This window comes from Oryzias latipes, chromosome 21, assembly GCF_002234675.1.
Source record: "Oryzias latipes chromosome 21, ASM223467v1".
Lineage (NCBI taxonomy): Eukaryota > Metazoa > Chordata > Actinopteri > Beloniformes > Adrianichthyidae > Oryzias > Oryzias latipes.
In genome coordinates this window covers 22,228,959-22,249,289 of record NC_019879.2, presented here as the reverse complement: position 1 = coordinate 22,249,289, position 20,331 = coordinate 22,228,959, and the positions used below count along the sequence as shown (strand labels likewise).

General features: G+C 39.5%; 1 protein-coding gene across 2 annotated transcripts in view; it reads left to right on the top strand.

The window, feature by feature from the left end:
* The window catches only part of ola1 (Obg like ATPase 1), a 50,985-nt gene extending 31,188 nt beyond the window's left edge, over positions 1–19,797 (top strand). For both annotated transcript variants that reach the window (XM_023951097.1, XM_023951096.1), the window contains exons 7-11: positions 173–270; positions 12,215–12,355; positions 12,884–12,980; positions 17,423–17,545; positions 19,320–19,797. In XM_023951097.1, coding sequence (XP_023806865.1) covers positions 173–270; positions 12,215–12,355; positions 12,884–12,980; positions 17,423–17,545; positions 19,320–19,421 — 561 coding nt within the window. In that variant the 3' untranslated portion in view covers positions 19,422–19,797. The remainder of the gene's footprint in view (positions 1–172; positions 271–12,214; positions 12,356–12,883; positions 12,981–17,422; positions 17,546–19,319) is intronic.
* Positions 19,798–20,331: the final 534 nt, after the last annotated feature.

The window sequence follows — 20,331 nt, the reverse complement described above, 5'->3', positions numbered from 1 at the left end:
AGGTGTGGAGCAAAGATGAGCTAAAACAACTCGATATCTGGTCAAATATGATGACTGTCTAAAAAAAAATTTTTAAATCTTTGCAAGGATCAAATAGTTTGTAATGTAATAATAATATTTAGGCAATGTTTATGGTAAGTTATGGATTCACAGAGTCGTGTTTTTTCCACAGATTGAAGTTCTGAACAAATTTTTGTTCCTGACATCAAAGCCGATGATCTACCTTGTTAATCTCTCCGAGAGAGACTACATAAGGAGGAAGAATAAATGGTGAGTCCTTAAAAGACAGGCTGGCACTGATTTGCAGCACTCACCAATCATCACCACAATTTCTCACATTAATTTACGAAGGAAAGTCATGTTAAATTCCTGCGCTCACTACCACACTAGATCTGCAAAACCCAAAGCTACAAGAAAAGGTTTTTTGCCAGCCCCTGTGTTTTCATGTTCTGGCATGTGAGGCTGGCTGTGATCTCCTGCTGGCAGAAACGGTCATATCTTTGAGAGAGGGATCTGCCTGGAGGTGGCACTAAGTAAACTTGAACACAACATTCAGCTTGTGCACTTCATTAACTCGCATATGGTTTTCATTTTCCATCAAACTTTCTGATTTCCATAGGAAATCAAAGACGAGGACAGGCAGTGACAACAAGAACAAACGTGAACATCTGAAGCCCAACCAGGGATAAATATCGTCTGGGGGCGACCAGTGAATCACGGAGACAGATGCCGTCTGAAACGCTTTGCTCTAAATATTTGTAATTTTTGTTTTTACCCTCGCGTGTTGACGGTGTTGCTTTACGAGCGTGTCTTTACAGCTATGAAACTCCCACGTTCAGCAACACTTCTGAGGCCGTCTTGATGTCAAGACACATGTGCACGCTTTCTGTTAAAGAAGTTCACAGAACTTTCTTTACTAGAGCAGATTCTCCTTTAAAAACTGAAGATTCTATAGCTCTTTGCCTTCAGGGATCTAGAAGGATCATAATAGGATTGAATTAGGTATATCTATGTGACCTACTTTTGTAGCTATTTACTGTCAATAACAGTAGTTTTCCAATTGCGTTCACACTTGCACTGTCATGTTTGTTTTATTCTTTTACTTGGCAGCATTGTGTTATTAGAGAGGTTGTTTACCTGTGCCTGTTTGCTGAAAATCTTCCTGTCACAAAAAGTAAGACTGTCAGACGGAGGGAGGAGGAAATGCTCATAAATCAAATGATTCATGACGAGTGGAGCATCCGTCATCAGTAGGAAAAGATGTTTTTTTTCTCTCTGTGCGTGCGTGTTTGACTGCAAGAAATGCCATAAATCTTAGTGTGTTTTACGCAGACAAACAGGGGTGCTCAGGTGTCCCGAGGGCTGCGCCATGAACAATGCCGACATCAAAGTGTTGATGTTTGACAAGTGATGAGTCACTTCCCTTGTCCAGAGAGGAGCTCACACCTGTATAGAGATGATTACAGGTAGATCTCGCTGGCCCTAATTGTACAATAAATGCTGCTCTCAGCCCTAATGGCACCTAGTCTGCTGCAGAGACGCCAGACTGCCATTTGGCTGTCGCCATGCCTCCGTGTTTTTCCACCAGTTGAGATGATGATATGGTTAAAGACTATTTAAAGCAAACAGAAAGACAAATTGCAATCTCATCTTGAATGTGTTAGGGAAAAGACGGGGAATTGTAGAGTTAGGCAAATAAACCGTTTTCACCTGTTTCACCTGTTTTCCGTTCAGGCCTTTTTCAGCTGTTCACCTCCCTGATTTGTTCTTTTTCTAGAGCTGTACTGTTCATGAAAACATTCTGCACAGCAGGATTCAAGTTATTGTTGGTACTTTTTGTAGGAACCACCAGAAATGTAAATACCATTGGATATTTTTTCATTATAAGCACCTAATAAGAGGTTATAACGACAATTATGGTGACACAGCTCCACCCTTTAACACCCAGGAATGATTGCATTTGCCTTAAAAAAACACTGTGGGCCTGTTTGGAGTATGGGAACCACATACCAAGCTGCCCTTGTTTAGACAAGAATACACAGTATTAGCTTTAGCAAGCCATCATTAATGGAGGGATCAGACGAGGAGCAAGTCCTCCTTTCATCCTCAGGTTCTCTGCTGGAGACAGAACATCATTTACTGTTGAGAGGAGCACATGGATCCAATCCTGTGCAGTGCATGTGTATGAGAATGCGTACATGTGCATGTTTGAAGTCTGTTTCAGAGGCGACTCCATGCTCATTTGGATGCTGGTGTAATTGCGGTGTGGAGATCAAAGGCACGCCGGCCGAGTGATGTTGCAGAGGAGACTTTACCACACAACCCTCTCCGCTGTGCAGAGGGGGGCCGCCTGCTGCTTACCGCTCCCTTCTCCCCTCTAGCCATGCACTGCCCCCTGCACATCCCCGCTCGTAAAAAATGATTAAGGTTGCATTTGTCATGTGTTATGACTGAGAGGCATTGCGTGATAGGGAATGGCATCTAGAAGAGTCTATCAAGAGGCTTTCTGCTCTTTTTCCAGCATCACTGAGCTGGCTGGAAGACTAGTTTTCTCCTCGCCACAGGCTGTAGTTAGTTTGGTGGAGAAGGTCGTTAAAGCACAGTTGATGCATTTTCGCCTGTCATGCAGAGTATTGTTTAACATGAGGCTCAGCTGACTTTTAATTTTATTTAAAGGTTAATTAAAGGTATACTTTCAATTTTCTTCTGAAAAAAGAGAGGAAGAGTCCTCTTAGTAATGGCAAAAAGCACGCGAGTACACTCCAGCTACATATATGTTGTGCTGTTTTTCTTCCTTTTTACTTTTGTCACCTCTTTTTTTCCTACATTGTGCATTACAGTAAATTGGTGCCTCTTAAGTAGATGAGTTGACCTTTAAGGAAACCAGCAAGCGTGACCTGTCAGTGAATGCCTTTGCCAAGTGGGTTCTCCTGGTGAGTGTATGATCTGCAGGGTACCACGGCTTGGAGCTTTTATAAACTCTGTGATGGCCTGGGTTTGTTTGTCTGTCTGCCTCATGTCATTGTCTGGCTGTGGTGCAGGACTGAACATCTTTCTTTTTTTAGCTTGTACACATTTAGAAGAGTTTTCAAATTGATTCTGGGATTTATCTCTTTCAGCATCTCATGCTCATTCATCTTTGTTGCATTAGGAAGGCTTGTCTCTTCATGTCTTACATCAGGAATCCACAACAATCACAAGGCAAAGCCTGTCTTCCACTCAGCCCAAACTGACATTTATATTTAGATTTATCATTTCATTTTTTTAAATCCATTTTGGTAAAGTTTTGGTTGTGCGATTCTGTTAAAAAAAAAACATGATCAGGTTCTTTTCTGGTTTTAATATTTAGTTTTGTTTTCTTATTTAATATAATTGTTCCAAGAATTCAAATCTTTTTTTTTCTTTACAGCAATAATTTAGGCATTAAACCCTCCCTAAAAATATGTTTCAATTTCACCTTTTCATCTATCTTGCAAGCACGTCTTGAAAGACGAAAACCTTATCATCTTTAATTGCAAAAAAGATGAAAATTAAATTTTTTTCTCATTAGAAACTTAAACAAATTTTCAATAATAATAAAGATTTACCATATAAATACACCTGTTTTATCCAATCAAAATGTGGATTCTTGTTTTAAGTGTTCCAACAATAAAGTGTATTTTACTGTTTTGTAAATGAATGCATTAGATATGCAGACAGTAATACATACTTTGACCTGTGCATTATGAACAATATGACATAAATCACAAATTTGAAGCAAAGCTGTTAAAGCTTAAAAATAATGAGAAAGTCAAGTTTTTCCAGAGTTTCATTCTCAATTGTGCCTGTAGGGGGAGCTTTACAGTTAAAGAAAAGGAAGCTGCAGCATAACAGTTTGAACTCTGGATTTCAGCAGGAATCTGTCCTGAAACCTTTGCATCAAGCACCTCACCTTTTTTAACCTCCAGTTTTATTAGTTACGAAAATGTTCCTTTTTTCTGACGTGTCTCTAAGCAGTAACCCCCTTCTATCAACATCTGATCACATCTTATTTTTTTAATTTGTGCACTATCATCCTTCTGGTTTGTGAGAAATGTTTTGTCTGTCCTAAAAGAAGCTTTTAGCCAGCTTTCAATGGGAGAAAACTACTGGAACAGCTGTATAATAAAACTGAAACAGATGTAAAGTCCTGTCAGCCCAGTTAACCCCGCCATCGACTCTCCACGGTCCAGGTAATGAAAGGACACAGCTGACATTTACCACGCCACTCTTTGTCTTTGATGTGTTTTGTTGTGCAGACACAGTTCTGTTAGTCTAACTAATTAGACAAAGCCTAAAACGGGCCGAGGGCTTTTTCTGACTTTTTTTCTGTCATTATGACGACAGAAGCGACTTCTAAGTCCAGTTTAGTTAATGACTTCCCTCTTTTTTTGTCACACTGAAGTCTGGGAAAAGGTGAGTGAAACCCCTACAAAGCACCTTTGCAGGTTCTTCTACGGCTACGCTGAGAAGGTTTTACCTGTTAAGACTGCAGTTTGGGGTTTTTATGATGCAAGGAGTTGGGGTATGTCTGTCGATCCATTTTCACTGTTTTGTGCTTTTATATTCCTCTGATGAGGTTAAGACCATGCAGACATGTCACAGTAAGTAGCCTGCAGCCTCTGTCGCCCTAATGAGACAAATAAATGAATTTAGTGTTGCCACATACAGCTCCTGAAAGCTTATTATCAGGATTATAGTTGAAGTGATATGAATAGGGGAGAAGAAGAAAAAAGATGTCGGATTGGAAGGGGGCATGGTTGGCTGATGTTACATGTGTCCTTGATTACCTTCCTTCTGCTTTTATTCTAATAAGTGGCATTCTTTGTTCTCCTTAGGACAGCTAGACAGTCTGACACACGATGAGAATAAATATTGCATGTGGCAGACATTAAGCTGTCATCCTGGAAAAAAGAAGAGATGGAGAAATCCGTGTGGTGTTCTTCAGCACTACACTTTGCCTGCTCTTGTCACAATTGTCACATCTTGATGACTCCCCCCTCTCCCTACCCCAGCCCCCTTATTTTCTCTCGCCTAGTGAACTGTCGTGAATGACAGGATACCCCATATAGAGAATTATTTTGGGTGATGCAAAGTGTACCCCCCAGCCCCCCTCAGCAGCCCCATAAACAGCCTTGTTGCTTTGATTATGTCATTTCAAGAACTATTTTGTGAAGACAAAACAGGGACTCTTGGTGGCTGTGGTTTCATCGGCTTTAAAAGCCGATGAAACAAGATTTAAAAGATTTAATGGGTGCAGTTATCAAAGAAAGGAAAGTTGTTTTAAAAAGCTTGTTACCAGCACACCGTCAAGGTTTGTTTGAGGGCTGATGTAAGATGATGCTCTTAATTAAAGCTGCTCCCATTGTGCGTGCACCACGTTCTGTTTCCTCCAGCTCGTGGTAATTGCTTTGAAGGCAGAAAGACGTTGATGATATTGGCGATGGTGTGTGCGTATGTGTCAGATCCTTCCGGCTCCTTCCTGAAAGGCTGATGTGTAGCGCTTTTCCGTACGGCTGTGGCCACAGGGAGCAGAGAGCGTCTGCACTCTTGTCGCTCAGGAGCTCTCCACTGGGAGGTTGAAAAGCATCCCACAGAGCCCCCCCGACGCCCCAGTCTCAAAAGGCAACATTAGCTCATACCTCTCATTTTTCTCCTTTTCCAGAGGAAACTAAAAGGCGTTGGGGTTAGAGGATGTGTGTCGGAGCCTTCTTACCCCCAAACCTGCTCACCTCTGCAGTCAAATAGAGAGGACTTTGTGTTTATGAGGATGACACCACACTGGTCAAAATATGACAAATAGCTTGGCTGCATCTTTTCTGCAGTGCGAAGCCTTTTAGCATTGGCCAATCAATCAATCAAAGCATTTTGATCTATCATCTGAGTTTCTGATTGATTTTGAATGGACAGGTTAATTGGGAGGCCATTTTTTACTAAATATAAAGCACTTCATGGTTTCTTCCTCCATGGAAAAAAAATACTGATGCAATAGAATAGAATAGAATAGAATACATGTGACAACTCTACAGAAATGTTGAATTTGACTTTCGACCAATTGTGCTGGACTGCAAAAAGAAGCAGCCTAAAAGAAGAAAAAGAACAGTGATCTTAAGAAAAAATCGCCCGAAAATAGTAAAATGATCTGTCCATGCAGGAAGTCATTTTTAGTTTACAAGAAAATTTAAAATATCTAAATCTGGAAACAAGGAGTTCCACACAAGCATTCATAAAGAGAAAAATAAGCTAAAAACTAAAATTCAAGATAAAATTATTTAAATTAAATGTTATACAGCCCAATAATAAGTATATGTTTTCTCGTCCTATGCAAATTGTTTTATATTTTTGGAGCTAATTGTAGTTCATTTTGATTACAGTGACTAAAAACTATAGTGTAATAAGTGGAAATGAATCATTTTAGAACAAAGTGTTATTAAGTCGGTCCATCTTAATAAATCCTTATAAAATAGAATAAAAATGCACTTATTCCTAGAACATAAATCTCCCCATTTGTTTCTAAAGTAATGACAAATGCCCAACTAACTTGCCAACCTTTATTGAACTTTAAAGTAACAAAGTTTATTTTGCAGTGATATTTTAGCCTGTAGTTTATTTTGCAGTTAACAGGCCCCCTAAAAAACTCATTAAATCCAAATATTATTATAATAACTGCTGTGTTTATTATTTGCCTCATCGTCGAGGAAACCAGTAATTTATTGTATGTTAATAGGATTAGATTTTTTATATAAAGCCCATTTAGAAGGCTGCAGTTCATTTATAAAGCATCCGGGTTTTTTATTTTATCCAGAACAAGCATGAAAAAGGGCTGTAGGGCTGTACATTATTTTGTGACGGTGTTTAAAGTCCCACTCCAATCATCTTACAATCTATGGTAAAGATGTTGGTCTTATAATTATTATTATGCCGTTTTTAGCCAAAATTTTTAAAAAATACTGGATATGGTTTCTGCAGAGCGGCAGGAGTTCATTAGAAATTCACCTATGAATTGTGGGAGCGGGACTGTAACCCTCCAATGATGTCCCATCATTCCTTTGTTTACTCACTCTACCGCTATCTTACAGCCCCTTACAACCCCACCCTAACGTTACCGGTGCAACAAAAATGCTGTGCAGCATCGGAGCTATCCAGCCGTACAGTTTTAAGCCAGATTCCAGCTAAGATGGGGAAAACAAAGAGGTTAATGGATCTATTTGTTTTCAAGTGGAGCCATTGGAATGGAGCAGCGCAGGGAACTTGTGGCCCGCCGACTGTAGTATTTTATGTAACCCTAAAAGTTTATTAAATTGGTATTTTTTCATCGACTATTGATTCACCTGGATTTGAATAAAGAAATACTCAGCAATGCAGTTTTCTTCTTAATTGTCTTTATATGTGCCTTACGTCATGTGAAAAACGGCACAAGAAAAACACCAAATACACAATTGTCATTGGAGTGGGTCTTTAACACCGTTTCTCTCAGGTTAATGCATCTACCGGCACCTTAAAATGTACATGTTTATAGCCAAGACAATAATTAGATTTTTCTTAATTTCAGGGAAACATACTAGTAACTACTTAGGTTTACCTCAGGTTTCATTCAGTTGCCTCTGAATGGAGCACTGAAACTGGAGGTGGTCACACCTTTTTTATGGGCTTAACTTACTTGGTACTCATTAATAAAAGCACCTGAGTGTATGTTAAACTCCAACTGGTATTATTGTCTCAGGTAGCAGGTCCTGTTCTTTCGAAAACCCTTTTGTTTTCTCCTCCTGAGCTGTTTATGCAGATCAAAGCTGTGACAAATCCCAGGGAGGCCCCGGGCAAACGCAGGAGCTATCCTCCCTCAGAATTCCCACACAGACGGCCTCCAAACAGCAAACCCGTTGGGCCGAACCATGAAACCCGAGTTAGCATAGGCTAGCTCCTCTGCAGTAGGTGGCAGCGTTTATTCTTTTTTTTTAATTAGCTGCATGATCTATCAAGTTTGGAGTTCTCAGAACCACTGTCTCAGTTTTGAGTCCAAAGCTATGGCAAGCCTTTGCAAGGAAGGGACCAGGGATGCCACCAGAGCTTATGCAGCAACCAAAACAGCTTTATTTTGGACTCTGGCACTGATCAACTGCTGTGCAATGAGGAGGCACATAGGTAAACTTGGGTCGAATTTGAATTCTGTCCCTACCCCTACGGCTTCTCCCTACATTTAGCCCTCCAAACGGAGAGATATGGAAATCTTAAGATTGTGAAACAAGTGAAGAAATGTGTTTCTCATCCCTCCCACAAATGTGCCACGTAGTTATCCCTACTAGCGGAGGGAAAACCTGCCCCAAGCTAGTCCCTACCACTCCTCCATGAAAAGCATTTCGGACACCACCACAGCTTTAAATGCCTCCACAACTGGAGAGGTAGGGAGAAGCCGTTGGGGCAGGGAAAGAATTTGAAATCGGCAATAGGCCCTGCTTTAGAGAGCCCAGTTCACCTGAAAAGTTAAATTTTTTGACGGTTTGCTTATTATTTTGGAAGTTTTTTACCCAACATTCAGATTTTCCCAATCAAAGAAAAAGTTAAATTTGAAGCTTTTAGGAAATCACACGTCATCTTTTGCTCCAAGAGACATTTAGAATTCCTCTCACACTGACTTGTTTTACCATAAATACATAATCTATGCGTATTTCAGATTTATAAAAGTTTGATTAAAGTATGTGTTCAAAAGCAGTTTTTTTCTCTTTGATATGAAATCAAAAACCAAAAAAAAAGAAAAACACACACACACATCTGGCTTTCTTTGAGCCTTCACGCTGGTGAATGATTAGCAGAAATAATGTCCCTGTCACCCTTAATCACATTAAAACGTGGTTAACATTTAATTTTTCCCACTTGATATGCAAAAATTTCCACTTGATTTGCATTAAAGGCCATTGGAATTCCATTATAAAAAGAATAAAAATTTCAGGCATCATTTGTTCAGAGAGGGAAATGAAGACCAGAAAGTGCTGAATCTTTCTATTAACCAGGCAGTCAGAGATGGTACTTAGAGCAGGGACATAATGGGAGACTGACAAGACACATGCACTCATCCACGATCCCTCTTATTCATAAGTTGAGACTCGTAAAAGCTTTTGAAAGTTGTCCCACAAAACAATATGGATCTATTTTCTTTAAATCAGTGGCAGAAACAAAAATCCCGCTTTCTTAAAACTTTGGATGAGATATTATGCAGATCTAATGGTGACATGCCTCGATGCACACAAAGGCGCTTCGAGAAAACACATTTACTCACACGGAGTGACCAAAAGAAAAAGGGAAACTGTCACATAAAGCACCGGATGATGAGGCACAAGCATGTTTGTCACTCAAATAATTGGAAGACGTATAAATACATATTGCCGAGCAGCACTGGGAGGCGGCGGTGACGCTTGCAGAATTGGTTTTGGAAGTCGTGTTGACGGAGAATCAAAGCTCTTAATTGACAGTGCTTTGTTTCTGGAGTTGAGGGAAGGGGGTGTTTTCACGTTCCCATGGCAAGGTGTTTGTCTGGTCCCGTGTCACTCAGTGCAAAGACCCAGAGACCCTAGCGCTCATTTGCAGCTCACATTCTCCATCTCGGCTTCATATTATTAAAATCATCCCTCAGCCTTCTACCAATAGCCTCTTTGTTACTCGGCTGGCTTGGCTCAGCTCTGTCAAGTCTTCACCAATTACAGTCTCAGGTACAATGGTCTATTCAAACGATCACAGCCCTTGACTGGTGTGGAGAGAGTGATTTCTGAATCATTATTCAGCCGCCTGTAGAGAACGTAATACCTGACGAATGCAAATAATGTGCCACCAAACAGACATCTGTGCTGCTAAAAGTGACAAACTATGGCTGTTATTATCTCAGATTGGATTTTTCTCCTCTTGGAGTGCCTTCCATCTCTTGTGCTTTCAGGCTTTCTGGACTATTTTGCTTGGTAGGACTTTGGTTGCCACCTTATTGTTGCAGCAACCAGACATCAGCCCTCCACACATGATGTGAACAGAAAAGAAAATATGAGGCTATGGCTCTTAATAGGTGTTCATCTGGTCAGAGAAACAAACTGACATATGTTACATTTCAGACTTTTGCTGAGAATATTCAATTGCCTTCGTCCCCGTCATGCCTTACGTATTGATAATCATTAGGTAGTGGTAGTGATGCGGTGCTGCAGATGATAAAGCAGCGACATAGTTATCGAAGCAGATGTTGAGGTGGCTTGGATCCTCCCTGTTTTTGATTCCTACAGGCTTTAAACAGGAAACTCGGATTACACATAATGACAGGGACCCCTCAGAATCAATCTAGCCCAGGAGCCGGCGTGTGAAAATGGATTTGTCTGATGCAGTTTCTTTGCTGTCTGTCCAATCCCAGCCTCTGAGCTAATCTCATAATTGCCCTAACCCCCTTGTATTGTTCTGACTGAGAGTTTGCCATTAAATGTGAGGATATCTTTGTCCTGCAATGTCAGGTGTCCTGCTGAACAGGAGGGAAAGAAACTCAGGCTGTTGAGAGAATGACAAAGACGTTTAATCGCTTTTTCTTTTTTCCTTCCGTACAACTGCAGTTCAAATGTCAGGGTTGTAGCTTTGGCAGAATGATATATGTGTTTACACTAGGATAGATTTGATCAAATTTTGATAAACAAATTTGTTTCTAATTTGAAAATTCTAATTTGTTCTCCTTATGTGGAACACTGTACTTTAGTCAATTTTTTATTTACAGACAACAAAATTAATAATAAATACATTTTGTGTGTTGTTTTTTATGTGAGAAGACAGGTGAATTTGTTTTTTAGTCAAGTAAATCTGTAGATTTTACTTGATGATAAAATAAAACCATACAAGTTTTTTCTGTTTAATGGAAATGTTCAAAGCGGTTTTTGGATGGAATTTAGGACTGTAACTTTATTTTATTTAACTTTCTAAAGGTACCAGTACATGAGAATTTAAAGGGGGACTATGGCTTTGATCTGTTCTTTTTTCAAGACATTATCTTCATGTTTTTCCATTCACTTTTGTGTAAATTACAGAATTTTGTGATTAGCAAAATTACTTGTTCTGAATTTTCTAATGGTTCTGTCACTAAATTATGTTGCGAACAATTTTTTTCTTGAAAAAAGAATTCTTGGTAAAACCATTTTTCTTACCTTATTGTCAGATCAGATTTTTTTCGTGCTTATTTAAAAAAAGTCTGCCAATGGGATCCCAATCTTGGCCTTTTTTTAAAGGGCCTGTTTTTGCAGTGAGCATTTAAACTGACACTCAGGCTTAAAGAATAACAATACGGGTCATCCATCAGTGTTCAATTGTTACAACTGCTCTGAAATTGCAGATCCAAGAAAATCCACAAAAATAACGAACCACATTCATTTTGTCCCCTATAATATGAGAGGGCACTCCAATGAAAGACTCTTAAAAAGACTTTTTGACAGCAGGGCCGGATATAGGAATGGGCAAGGGGGTGTAACGCCCCCCTAAATGCTGTGACTGCTCCCACCAAATGTCATGGCCGACACCCCCCCCCCAATACACACACACAAACAGTGTGTCAGTAAGAGCGTTTAACATAAAATGTATTAGACATATCAAATAGATCAAGGAGAAGATAGATATATGAATAGATTAACTGATATGATTTTAGTTTAGTTTTGTTAGCATCTTAGGGGGGGATATGACACCCCAAATTCCCCATTTTTCTATCTGCACCCAATATTGTGGCTGGCTAAATCTGGGCCTGTTTGACAGCATGCATACAATGCTTCTGACAGAGATTTTGATGAGCACATCCACAAGTGTGGAGAAAAAACATGCAGCAACTCTTTCATTTCATTATTAGGTAACTACAATGTGAAAAATATTTTACATTTAGCTGCTGTATTTGTTAAAGGTATAAAACTTGAAAAAAAAATGTTTTTCTCTACCGTCATGTTAAATGGGTTGTGTGTCTGAGTTTTATGTACATAAACCTGCTGAGAAACAGCTTTTAAACTGAGTCATGCCAGATTGTTCTTTAATCTTTTACTGTTTAATAAATCAAATCAAATCAAAAACACGTGTGGCTCTTTAAGTAAAAAATGTACGTGAAATATTTTCAAACAGACAAAGCAGAATCCTGCAGGTTCTCCGCTTCCAACCAGCAAGCTCCTTCTCTGCTGATCGCTTTGTGGCTGCTGTTTCCCATCAGGTTGGTGAAAATTAAGGAGTGGGTGGACAGCCACGATCCCGGAGCCTTGGTCATCCCCTTTAGTGGAAACCTGGAGAGCAAGCTACAGGACATGAGTGAAGAGGAGAGACACAAGTACTGCACGGAGCAGAAGACGCAGAGGTTAATTAGCATTCAGTCTCCCTTCACTTTATTATCAGCTGTGTCCTATGCACTCCTTTAATTGCATGTGGTGATAGAATAATAAATGGCAGAGTAATTACCATTATAAAGCAAAGGATCCCTCTTCTTACTGAACAACTCAGTCAAAGGGTTTTCCTCTAAATTAAGTTTTTAACCGTCATCTGTCATCTGTAGGTATAATTATAACCTGGCCATTTTGGGGTTCATTGTTCTCGCGTGAAAAACCTCTTTAGAGAGCAAAATTATGACAGCAGAGGTATTATTCCCCCCCACCCTGACTCCCAACACAGAGTGAAGCAACGGGTTAAATTTAAAAAAAATGTTTGATGAGTCTTCCAGCATTCTAATTAATCACAGAAACCATTGGAGAGTTGAGCGTGTGAAACAAAGTGACCCATCTCGTTCTTTTATTGAGTTTTTAGGAATGAATGGCATCTTTCAGCTGGTGTCTTCAGGGATCAGTGGCGGTAAAAAACACTAAAATGGTTTGAATTTGTCTTTTGCCAGCGCACTCAACAAAATCATCAAGACGGGCTACGCCGCCCTGCAGCTGGAGTACTTCTTCACCACCGGGCCAGATGAGGTCCGTGCGTGGACCATACGGGTAAGAACCACCCGCAGACTGTGCACGCAGACACAAACAAACACACACAGACAACATCCCATGTTCCACCCTGCTGGCATCTTCCCTGATATCGCACACTTTCAACTTTGTCATGGTTGTGCTTTAGCCAGTCATTACAGACCAAGGATAACTTCAATTACTGCTGAGCTGCTGAACGGTGAAAGTGGGGGCTACATTGATTGAGGAGGGCAACAATTGATTTTGCCCATTACGTCCATGAGAATGTTTCCATCCTGTGCAGATCTGCCTGTCCTCCTCCTGCCGCTGGAGATAAGGAGGCTGCGTATTGTGCCTGCCTAATCTGTGTGACGGAGGTTGTCTGTGCCAAAATTGATGTTGCTTTTCATTCGACTGTTTGTGGGCTTTGCTGGGGGCTCCTCCTCCCAGTGTGTCTCAGTTTACTGAGCCCAGCCCGCCAAGACTTTGTGCAATAGGATCACAGGATTTACATCAATACAAATGTTAGCTTTGCATGTTGGTATTGTGTTTTTCTTTTTGAGCAGGTAAAAATGCAGATGTAATTAGGTATTTCAATGAGCTTCATTCTAGAAATGCACATAAGTGGATTAAAGTAACTTCTGAATAACTTAAAGAAGGAGAAGGGGCTTCTTATAGCAAACCATTTCCACTCTTTCAACCAATTTTAAATCAGACTTTTACAATAAAGAGCTTTTTGATTCTATAACTGTGACATTTCCATTTGCAAATAGAGTTGAATTATGGAAAGGCTTTGCAATTTTCCAAAGTGGGATCTATTCAAAGAACTTGTCAGCAAGCAGAAGGTTATTGTTTTGTTCTCTGAAAAGAAGTCTGTTCAATGTTCACTTTTCAATGGGATCAAAAGCTTTAAATAAGTAAAGTCTTTTTTTTTCATTTTTGGAAGCTTCTGCAAAAATGTAAAATACTGTTTGAATTGGGAAATAAAGTTCATAATTTCTCTAAACTTCTGTACATTGATGCATAGATGTGGTTTTTTTCAGTGATAGGTTCTTTTTCATGACTTTCACAGTGTTCTGTATTTTTTGTCTCGTAGTTTGTCTCAGTTTGCAATGAGCAAATGCAACTAGAAAAAAGTAAAAGCATAAAAACGAAATACTTCTTGCTGTTGTCGACATTTAGGTTAAATTAGAAGACATTAAACAGTTTATATGAACACTACCAATTTTTTTAAAGCTCAAGTTTGATTCAATCTAAAAAAAAAAAGTAATTGTAACTATTTATTGACCAACATTTTTTAAAAACAAACAAGAATTTTAATTAAAAAAACACAAGATGTAAGTTTTGACCTTTTGTTGGGTACATTTCAGCTTTATAGGTGTATTAGTCACAAAAAGGTATTTTTTATCCATTCTGTACGGCTGCCCTGAAGTTTAAATCACACCAACAAATCACTCAATGCAAAAACATTTTAAAGATCACAACGACAACTAAAAAAGCAAAAAAAATAATTAAATTTTAGAAATCAAAACAAAGTTCCAGATACCAAAACACAATTTCAAAAAAATGAAACAAAATAAAAATGAAACGTTTCAGAAAACTAAATTAACTGAAATGCTAAAAAAACTAAGCACAGCAAGAAACCAGAATACGTAGGTATACTATGGGACATCTCTGATTGGATGATGACATTTGCCGACCTTTTAAGTGAAAGTTATCTGGCATAAAGCGATGTTGGATATCTTCATCCAATCCTTATTATTCCATAGAAGGTCTACTGACCTTTTCTGGTATCTCATTGTGTTTTGTTTTAATAACATTTCATTTCTGGAAATTACTGATGAAACATTTTTTTATTTATTTGTTTTGCTTTTTTATTTGTCGTTGTGATATTTAATCTGTTTATGCGTCTGGTGATTTGCCAATGTGATTGGCACATCAAGGCCACCGTAGTTTTGTCGTTCAGCAGCATCATAAAATGCCAAGTATTAATCAGTCCATGTACATTCGGTTCATTTTAAAATTTTGCGAAATATTAGTATCTTTTCTGCTTCATAACATTTCCAAGTGTCTGTGTTTGCTTTGTTCATCATGATCGGTGTTTATGAAAAGTCCTAAAACACCTCAGTGGCATCCAAAGGAGTCTAGTCCTTCGCAACGTAAATAATTACAGCCATCCTTGATTGTGTGTGAGGGGCATTCAGTCAGGTAAGCATCAGTGAGTAACTATATTAAGCCAATACATCTTGCATTGTAAAAACTGCGCTCAGCAATGTCTGCTCCTAAGTCCTTTAACATGCTTTATTAGGCAGCCTCGAGGTGACCATTATCTATCAGCCTGCTCTGCATAGCTCTTAACTGGGACAATGTGGCTCTCTTGTAACGCTCTATATGAAAAAAAAAAATCCCACCCTAATCTATTTTTTTCTCTGCAGATAGACAAACCTTGATGCTGATTAATGGTCGTTAAACTCACAAGTACTCCGTCAGTGAGATTGCAAATAGATGGTAATGCATTAGAGTCATTAAATACGCATCATTCTTGTGGAATGAAATATGTTGACCCCAACTTGATTATATACATAATTAAAACTGCTCAACAGCTTCCTGAGCAAGGAGCTGCTGCGAGCAGGTCGACAGGCAGGAGTCGTAATGATGCACAGCAGCCACGTCACTCTTTTGGGTCATTTGTCATTTCTGCACAGCTTTTTTTTTTTTTAAGTGTGTGCATATAAATAGCACATTTTATCAGTCAGCAGTTATGCTTTAAAGGGCACAAGAAAGTTTTAAGCACAACTTAGAAAATGTTTTTTAGACATATATATGTATTAAAAGTGCATTTCCTTCTAAAAGCAAGTTAAAAATATAGCATACAGCCTGTTTTTCCCTTGTTATGCATTAAAAATCTGCCAATTGAAATGGTAAATTTGTCTTGGTAAGATTTCTTAAAAGTGGTTGTGATGTCCTGCCTTTTTATGACAAATGTAACTTTTGAAATTAGCAATAAACACTCTGGTAATTGGACATATTTTATAATAAATGTGTTTTGCTTTAAAAAAGAGTTTTATATATTTAACGTAGGTGTATTTTTAGCTTTCCTCCCCAAATATATCTTATTTCAAGCTCTACAACAGTCCAATTTATTTCTAGACCATAATCATCTTGAATTAAGATTAGAATTTCCTGTTAGAATACCTTTTTTTAAAGAATTTTATATAAACTATGATTACTTTCAAACATTGTGTCCTGTTGTTATAAGTCAAATTTAACTTTTCAATTTTCTTAAATCAAGCACGTTTTTTTCTTGAAACAAGAATTTGTCTACAAATAAAACAATTGCTTCAAAATGCCAATTCTGAAAATGTGTGTTTTTAACATGTTCTTGACACATTTATTTGATGTTGGAGGACATATATTAAGAAAATTAAGCTCAAAATTTAATTTCAGAGTATTTCTTTATTCAGATCTTGGTGAATCAGAAGCAGACAAAAAAACGCCCTTGTGTATTTGTGACGTAGAAGCTACAACCATCAGGCCACAAGCTCCGCTCGATTCTGATGCATCCACTCGCAGACCGATAGATTCATGTTCGTCCACATATTCCTCGTCTGAGCTGGCATCTGGCTCAAAACTGTACAGCTGGCTAGCTCCAGTATTGCTCCCCATTTTTGTTGCACCGCTAATGTTAGGTTAAGGGTATGAAGGGCTGTAAGCCAGTGGAAGAGAGTGTAAACAGATGGATGATGGGAAGTGGGGCCAGTAATACTTCGCGCTACCAGTCCCGCCCACAACTTAGAGGGGAATTTCAAATCAACCGCTGCTGCTCCTAGAAAGTGACCCAGGTTTTTGGATTTTGCACAATCATATTTAAAAAACCACTGGGACTGTGGATAAGATTAAAAAAAAGATAAGATCAGAACAATTTGTTACATCTCACTTAAATGTAGGAAGTTTGTTTTGTCTTATTTTAAATGTAATACTATATTTAAACTAGTCAAAAATCTTTGGTGTCACTTCGGGTTTTTGCAGTGCATTTGACTAAAAACCAATGGGCAATATTGCATAAGGTTGACTAACCAAATGCTGGTGGTGTGACAATAGTAAAGCCTGTTGCAGTGAGCTCTATACCACCCTGGTCTCTTGCTGCAACATTAGGTCTTCTTGCTGTCATGACCAGAGAGCTGAGCAGCGACCCACAATGAGACAAGATTGCCTGGACAGAAATCAATACCACCACGGAATGGGAATCAGAAGGCATTGATAGCAGCGCTGGGTCCTTATCTGTGTCCAGACTGCCCCTACCGGGGCACAGCTGAGTGGAAAGCTATCCAGAAATCAGGAGCGAAGCAAGAATGCTCCCACCTGAAAACACCCCCAGAGTGATCTCAGGGCTATCAGCCTATCAAACACCATGTCGCTTGCATGCTGTAATCCATCTTCTCCAAAACAATTCATTTGTCCTTTCCTTTCCTTCCTCATGACAGAAAGGAACTAAGGCTCCGCAGGCTGCAGGGAAGATCCACACCGACTTTGAGAAGGGCTTCATTATGGCTGAAGTAATGAAATTCCAGGATTTTAAAGAGGAAGGCAGCGAGAGCGCTGTCAAGGTGAGCAGTCAGAGTGCCAGAGGAGATGAGGGGAAGTCTCCTGTGATCAGTGGAGCTGACAGACACCACACAGCTCCAACTGAAAACTGCTCTTCACCTTTACTCAGGGGAAGAAATTACTGCACACACTCCAGCACCACTCCTGACAAGCCAGCTGGCTCTGACTCTAAACACTGCCATTGTGCTCCAGCTGTGCATATCTTTATCACAATGTGTCTTAACTGGCTGATAGTCGTTCCTGCTTGTGGCTCAGACAGAGGAGGCACTTCTCTGCGCATTTGTCAGAGCGACACACTGTTAGCTTGGAGCTATGTCTGGCCAAACCCCAAGCCGCTGTGCAGTGACGGCAATATGAAGAGGCAAGTTAAATAAAGTGTGAAATTCCTCAAATAAGGACGACTTCATGGATGGGCTGCACAGAAATATGATGTACATATCTTTTTATTATGGCAAGAGTTTGTTTTGACCTTTTGCCTGTGCTGTGGATTGTTCATGTGCACACTCCTGTCAAATGTAATAATTGATTTCATGGCAAAATTGTGGAGACAATAACCGGGCCACAAAATGCATTAAAGAGCCCCCCTCCCTCTGTAAAATGTTGACGCAGAGTCAAAAATCCACTATTAAAAACACTGTTTTCTGGAAAGCCAATTGACATCGCAGTTAATTAATTTAAAGTATCTTACTTGTCTGTGCTTGCTCTTAGGAGGAGTAGCTTTAAGCCGTATGTACCCACATACACAATGAGCTAATGTAATTATCGTGACACAAAGGCCCCTTGAGGCCCAGAGTGGAAGGAAGCACTAAAAAAACATTTAAACCTCCTTACTATTCATAAATATTTGATGCTCAATGCAGCAGCTTAGTATTGTCCCCACCCCTCACAAGCTGCTGACGGCGAATAAAATGAGTTGGCCTCTAGGGGGTTCCAGCGTTGTTATCCGAGGTTCAGATCTGAGTGTCGGGTCCTTACTGCATGCTCTCCTGCTAATCCCCTTTTGGAGCCTCAGAAGAAAAAGAAGCATTTCTAACTGTGGCATTAAGGTCTAGGCTGTTTAATGCCAGTTGTGGGAATAGGCTGCCTGCATAGGGCCGCAGTATACGGGGATATCACATTATTAGTAATCATATCTGCTTAAGCCAAGGTTGCTGCTCCAGATGGCTGCTTTCAAGTGCAAATGAACCAGTTAGACATGTCTGGTTTAATACATACTCAGGAATCACAAATAGCCATTGATTTTTTTTTTCTCTGTCGCACTCTCCATCCAGTGTTTCTGGTGGTATTGAGCTTGGATTAAATGGTCTCCTGAGCCTTTAAAGGGACATCGATTCTTCTAATTAATTGTGCACCGTGCAGAACCAGAATGCATAAACCTGTCTTTATTAGCACTTCAAGTCAATTATTTTGAGTTTGCAGAGAGAGAGAGAGAACAAACACTTACTGTATACAAGAGAAATGTTAGAACTTATTTAGTTTCCTTGGGAAGTTTCATAATGCTGTAATCAAGACTCATTAACATTTTGAGCTTGTGCACATGAAACTGAAATGGGCAGAAGAGAGGATTACTCACTCAGTGGGAATTCAGGCCCCCCATGAGCAAACATGCCCACGTCCGCGTGTATATGTGTGTGTCCAGAAGAGACAGAAAATAACGTGTGCAAGTGCAGTTTGGTTATGGCAGAAAGAAATAGCGGTATTTGAATATGTTATAACTATCAATTAAAATAAAAGGTTTTATTTAGGATATAATTTTGCTTTTCTGTTGTCCTACAGGCGGCTGGGAAATACAGACAACAGGGAAGAAATTACATCGTTGAAGACGGAGACATCATCTTTTTTAAATTTAATGCACCAAATGCACCAAAAAAGAAGTGACAGTTTGATTTATTCTGTCTTTATTTATTTGCATCTTTCTTCCTTTTGGGGGGAAGAGCTGAGACACCTCTCCACTTTCCACCTTTTTGGTTGCCCACCTGTCAGTTCTCATCCCTCTGGTGCCAAAGCACTGGTTCCGTATGGTTCTGACAGCAAGCTATTTAAGCCCAGGACTGGCCCCCCCACTCCAGAACCGCAGCAACATTTGAAGAAGCGTATTACTCTCTAGATACTTCATTAATCTCCATCACAGGTGCCAGCAGTGACACAGCTGACAGTGGGAACAATGCCACCTGCTCCTCTCTCTGTTCTGCAGATAATATGTGTTTTACAGTAGGCCAGATGTCTACACTCAATAAAACATTTGACAAAACCAGCTTGTGTGTGTTTTGGGATGTCTGTATTGAGAGGGAGACTGCATGGGGACAGCGATAGCAGTCCTGCCGACCACTGATTAGAGAATTAAAACACATAACTGACACTGACTGTATGCTAAAAAGGGGACAAGTACAATTAGATATATTTTAATGATGCTGATTTTGGAAGGACAGAGGCAGCAGGCAGCAATCTTTGCCAAAAAGTAGCCAATTAAAATGATTAATTGTAAAGGCACTGCACAATTCTTTCACTGTTTTCCTGTATTATTGAATATGCTTGCCCTCATCCCAACTCCCTGTTATCTTTCTATGGGAAAACAAACAAGATACATATTCATTAACATCTTCTTTTCTCCAAAAAGGATATATTGTTAGATATTCAGTATAGGATGAAAATAGAAGTTGACATAGTCTACAACTACAACCAAAAACGATTTCTGTTGTCTGAAGTGGTGTTTTGCTCTCCCCTATACTTTACGTGAAAGTGTTTGTGAAGCATTTATGCTGATGGAATTGCACGGCGGCAGCTCCAG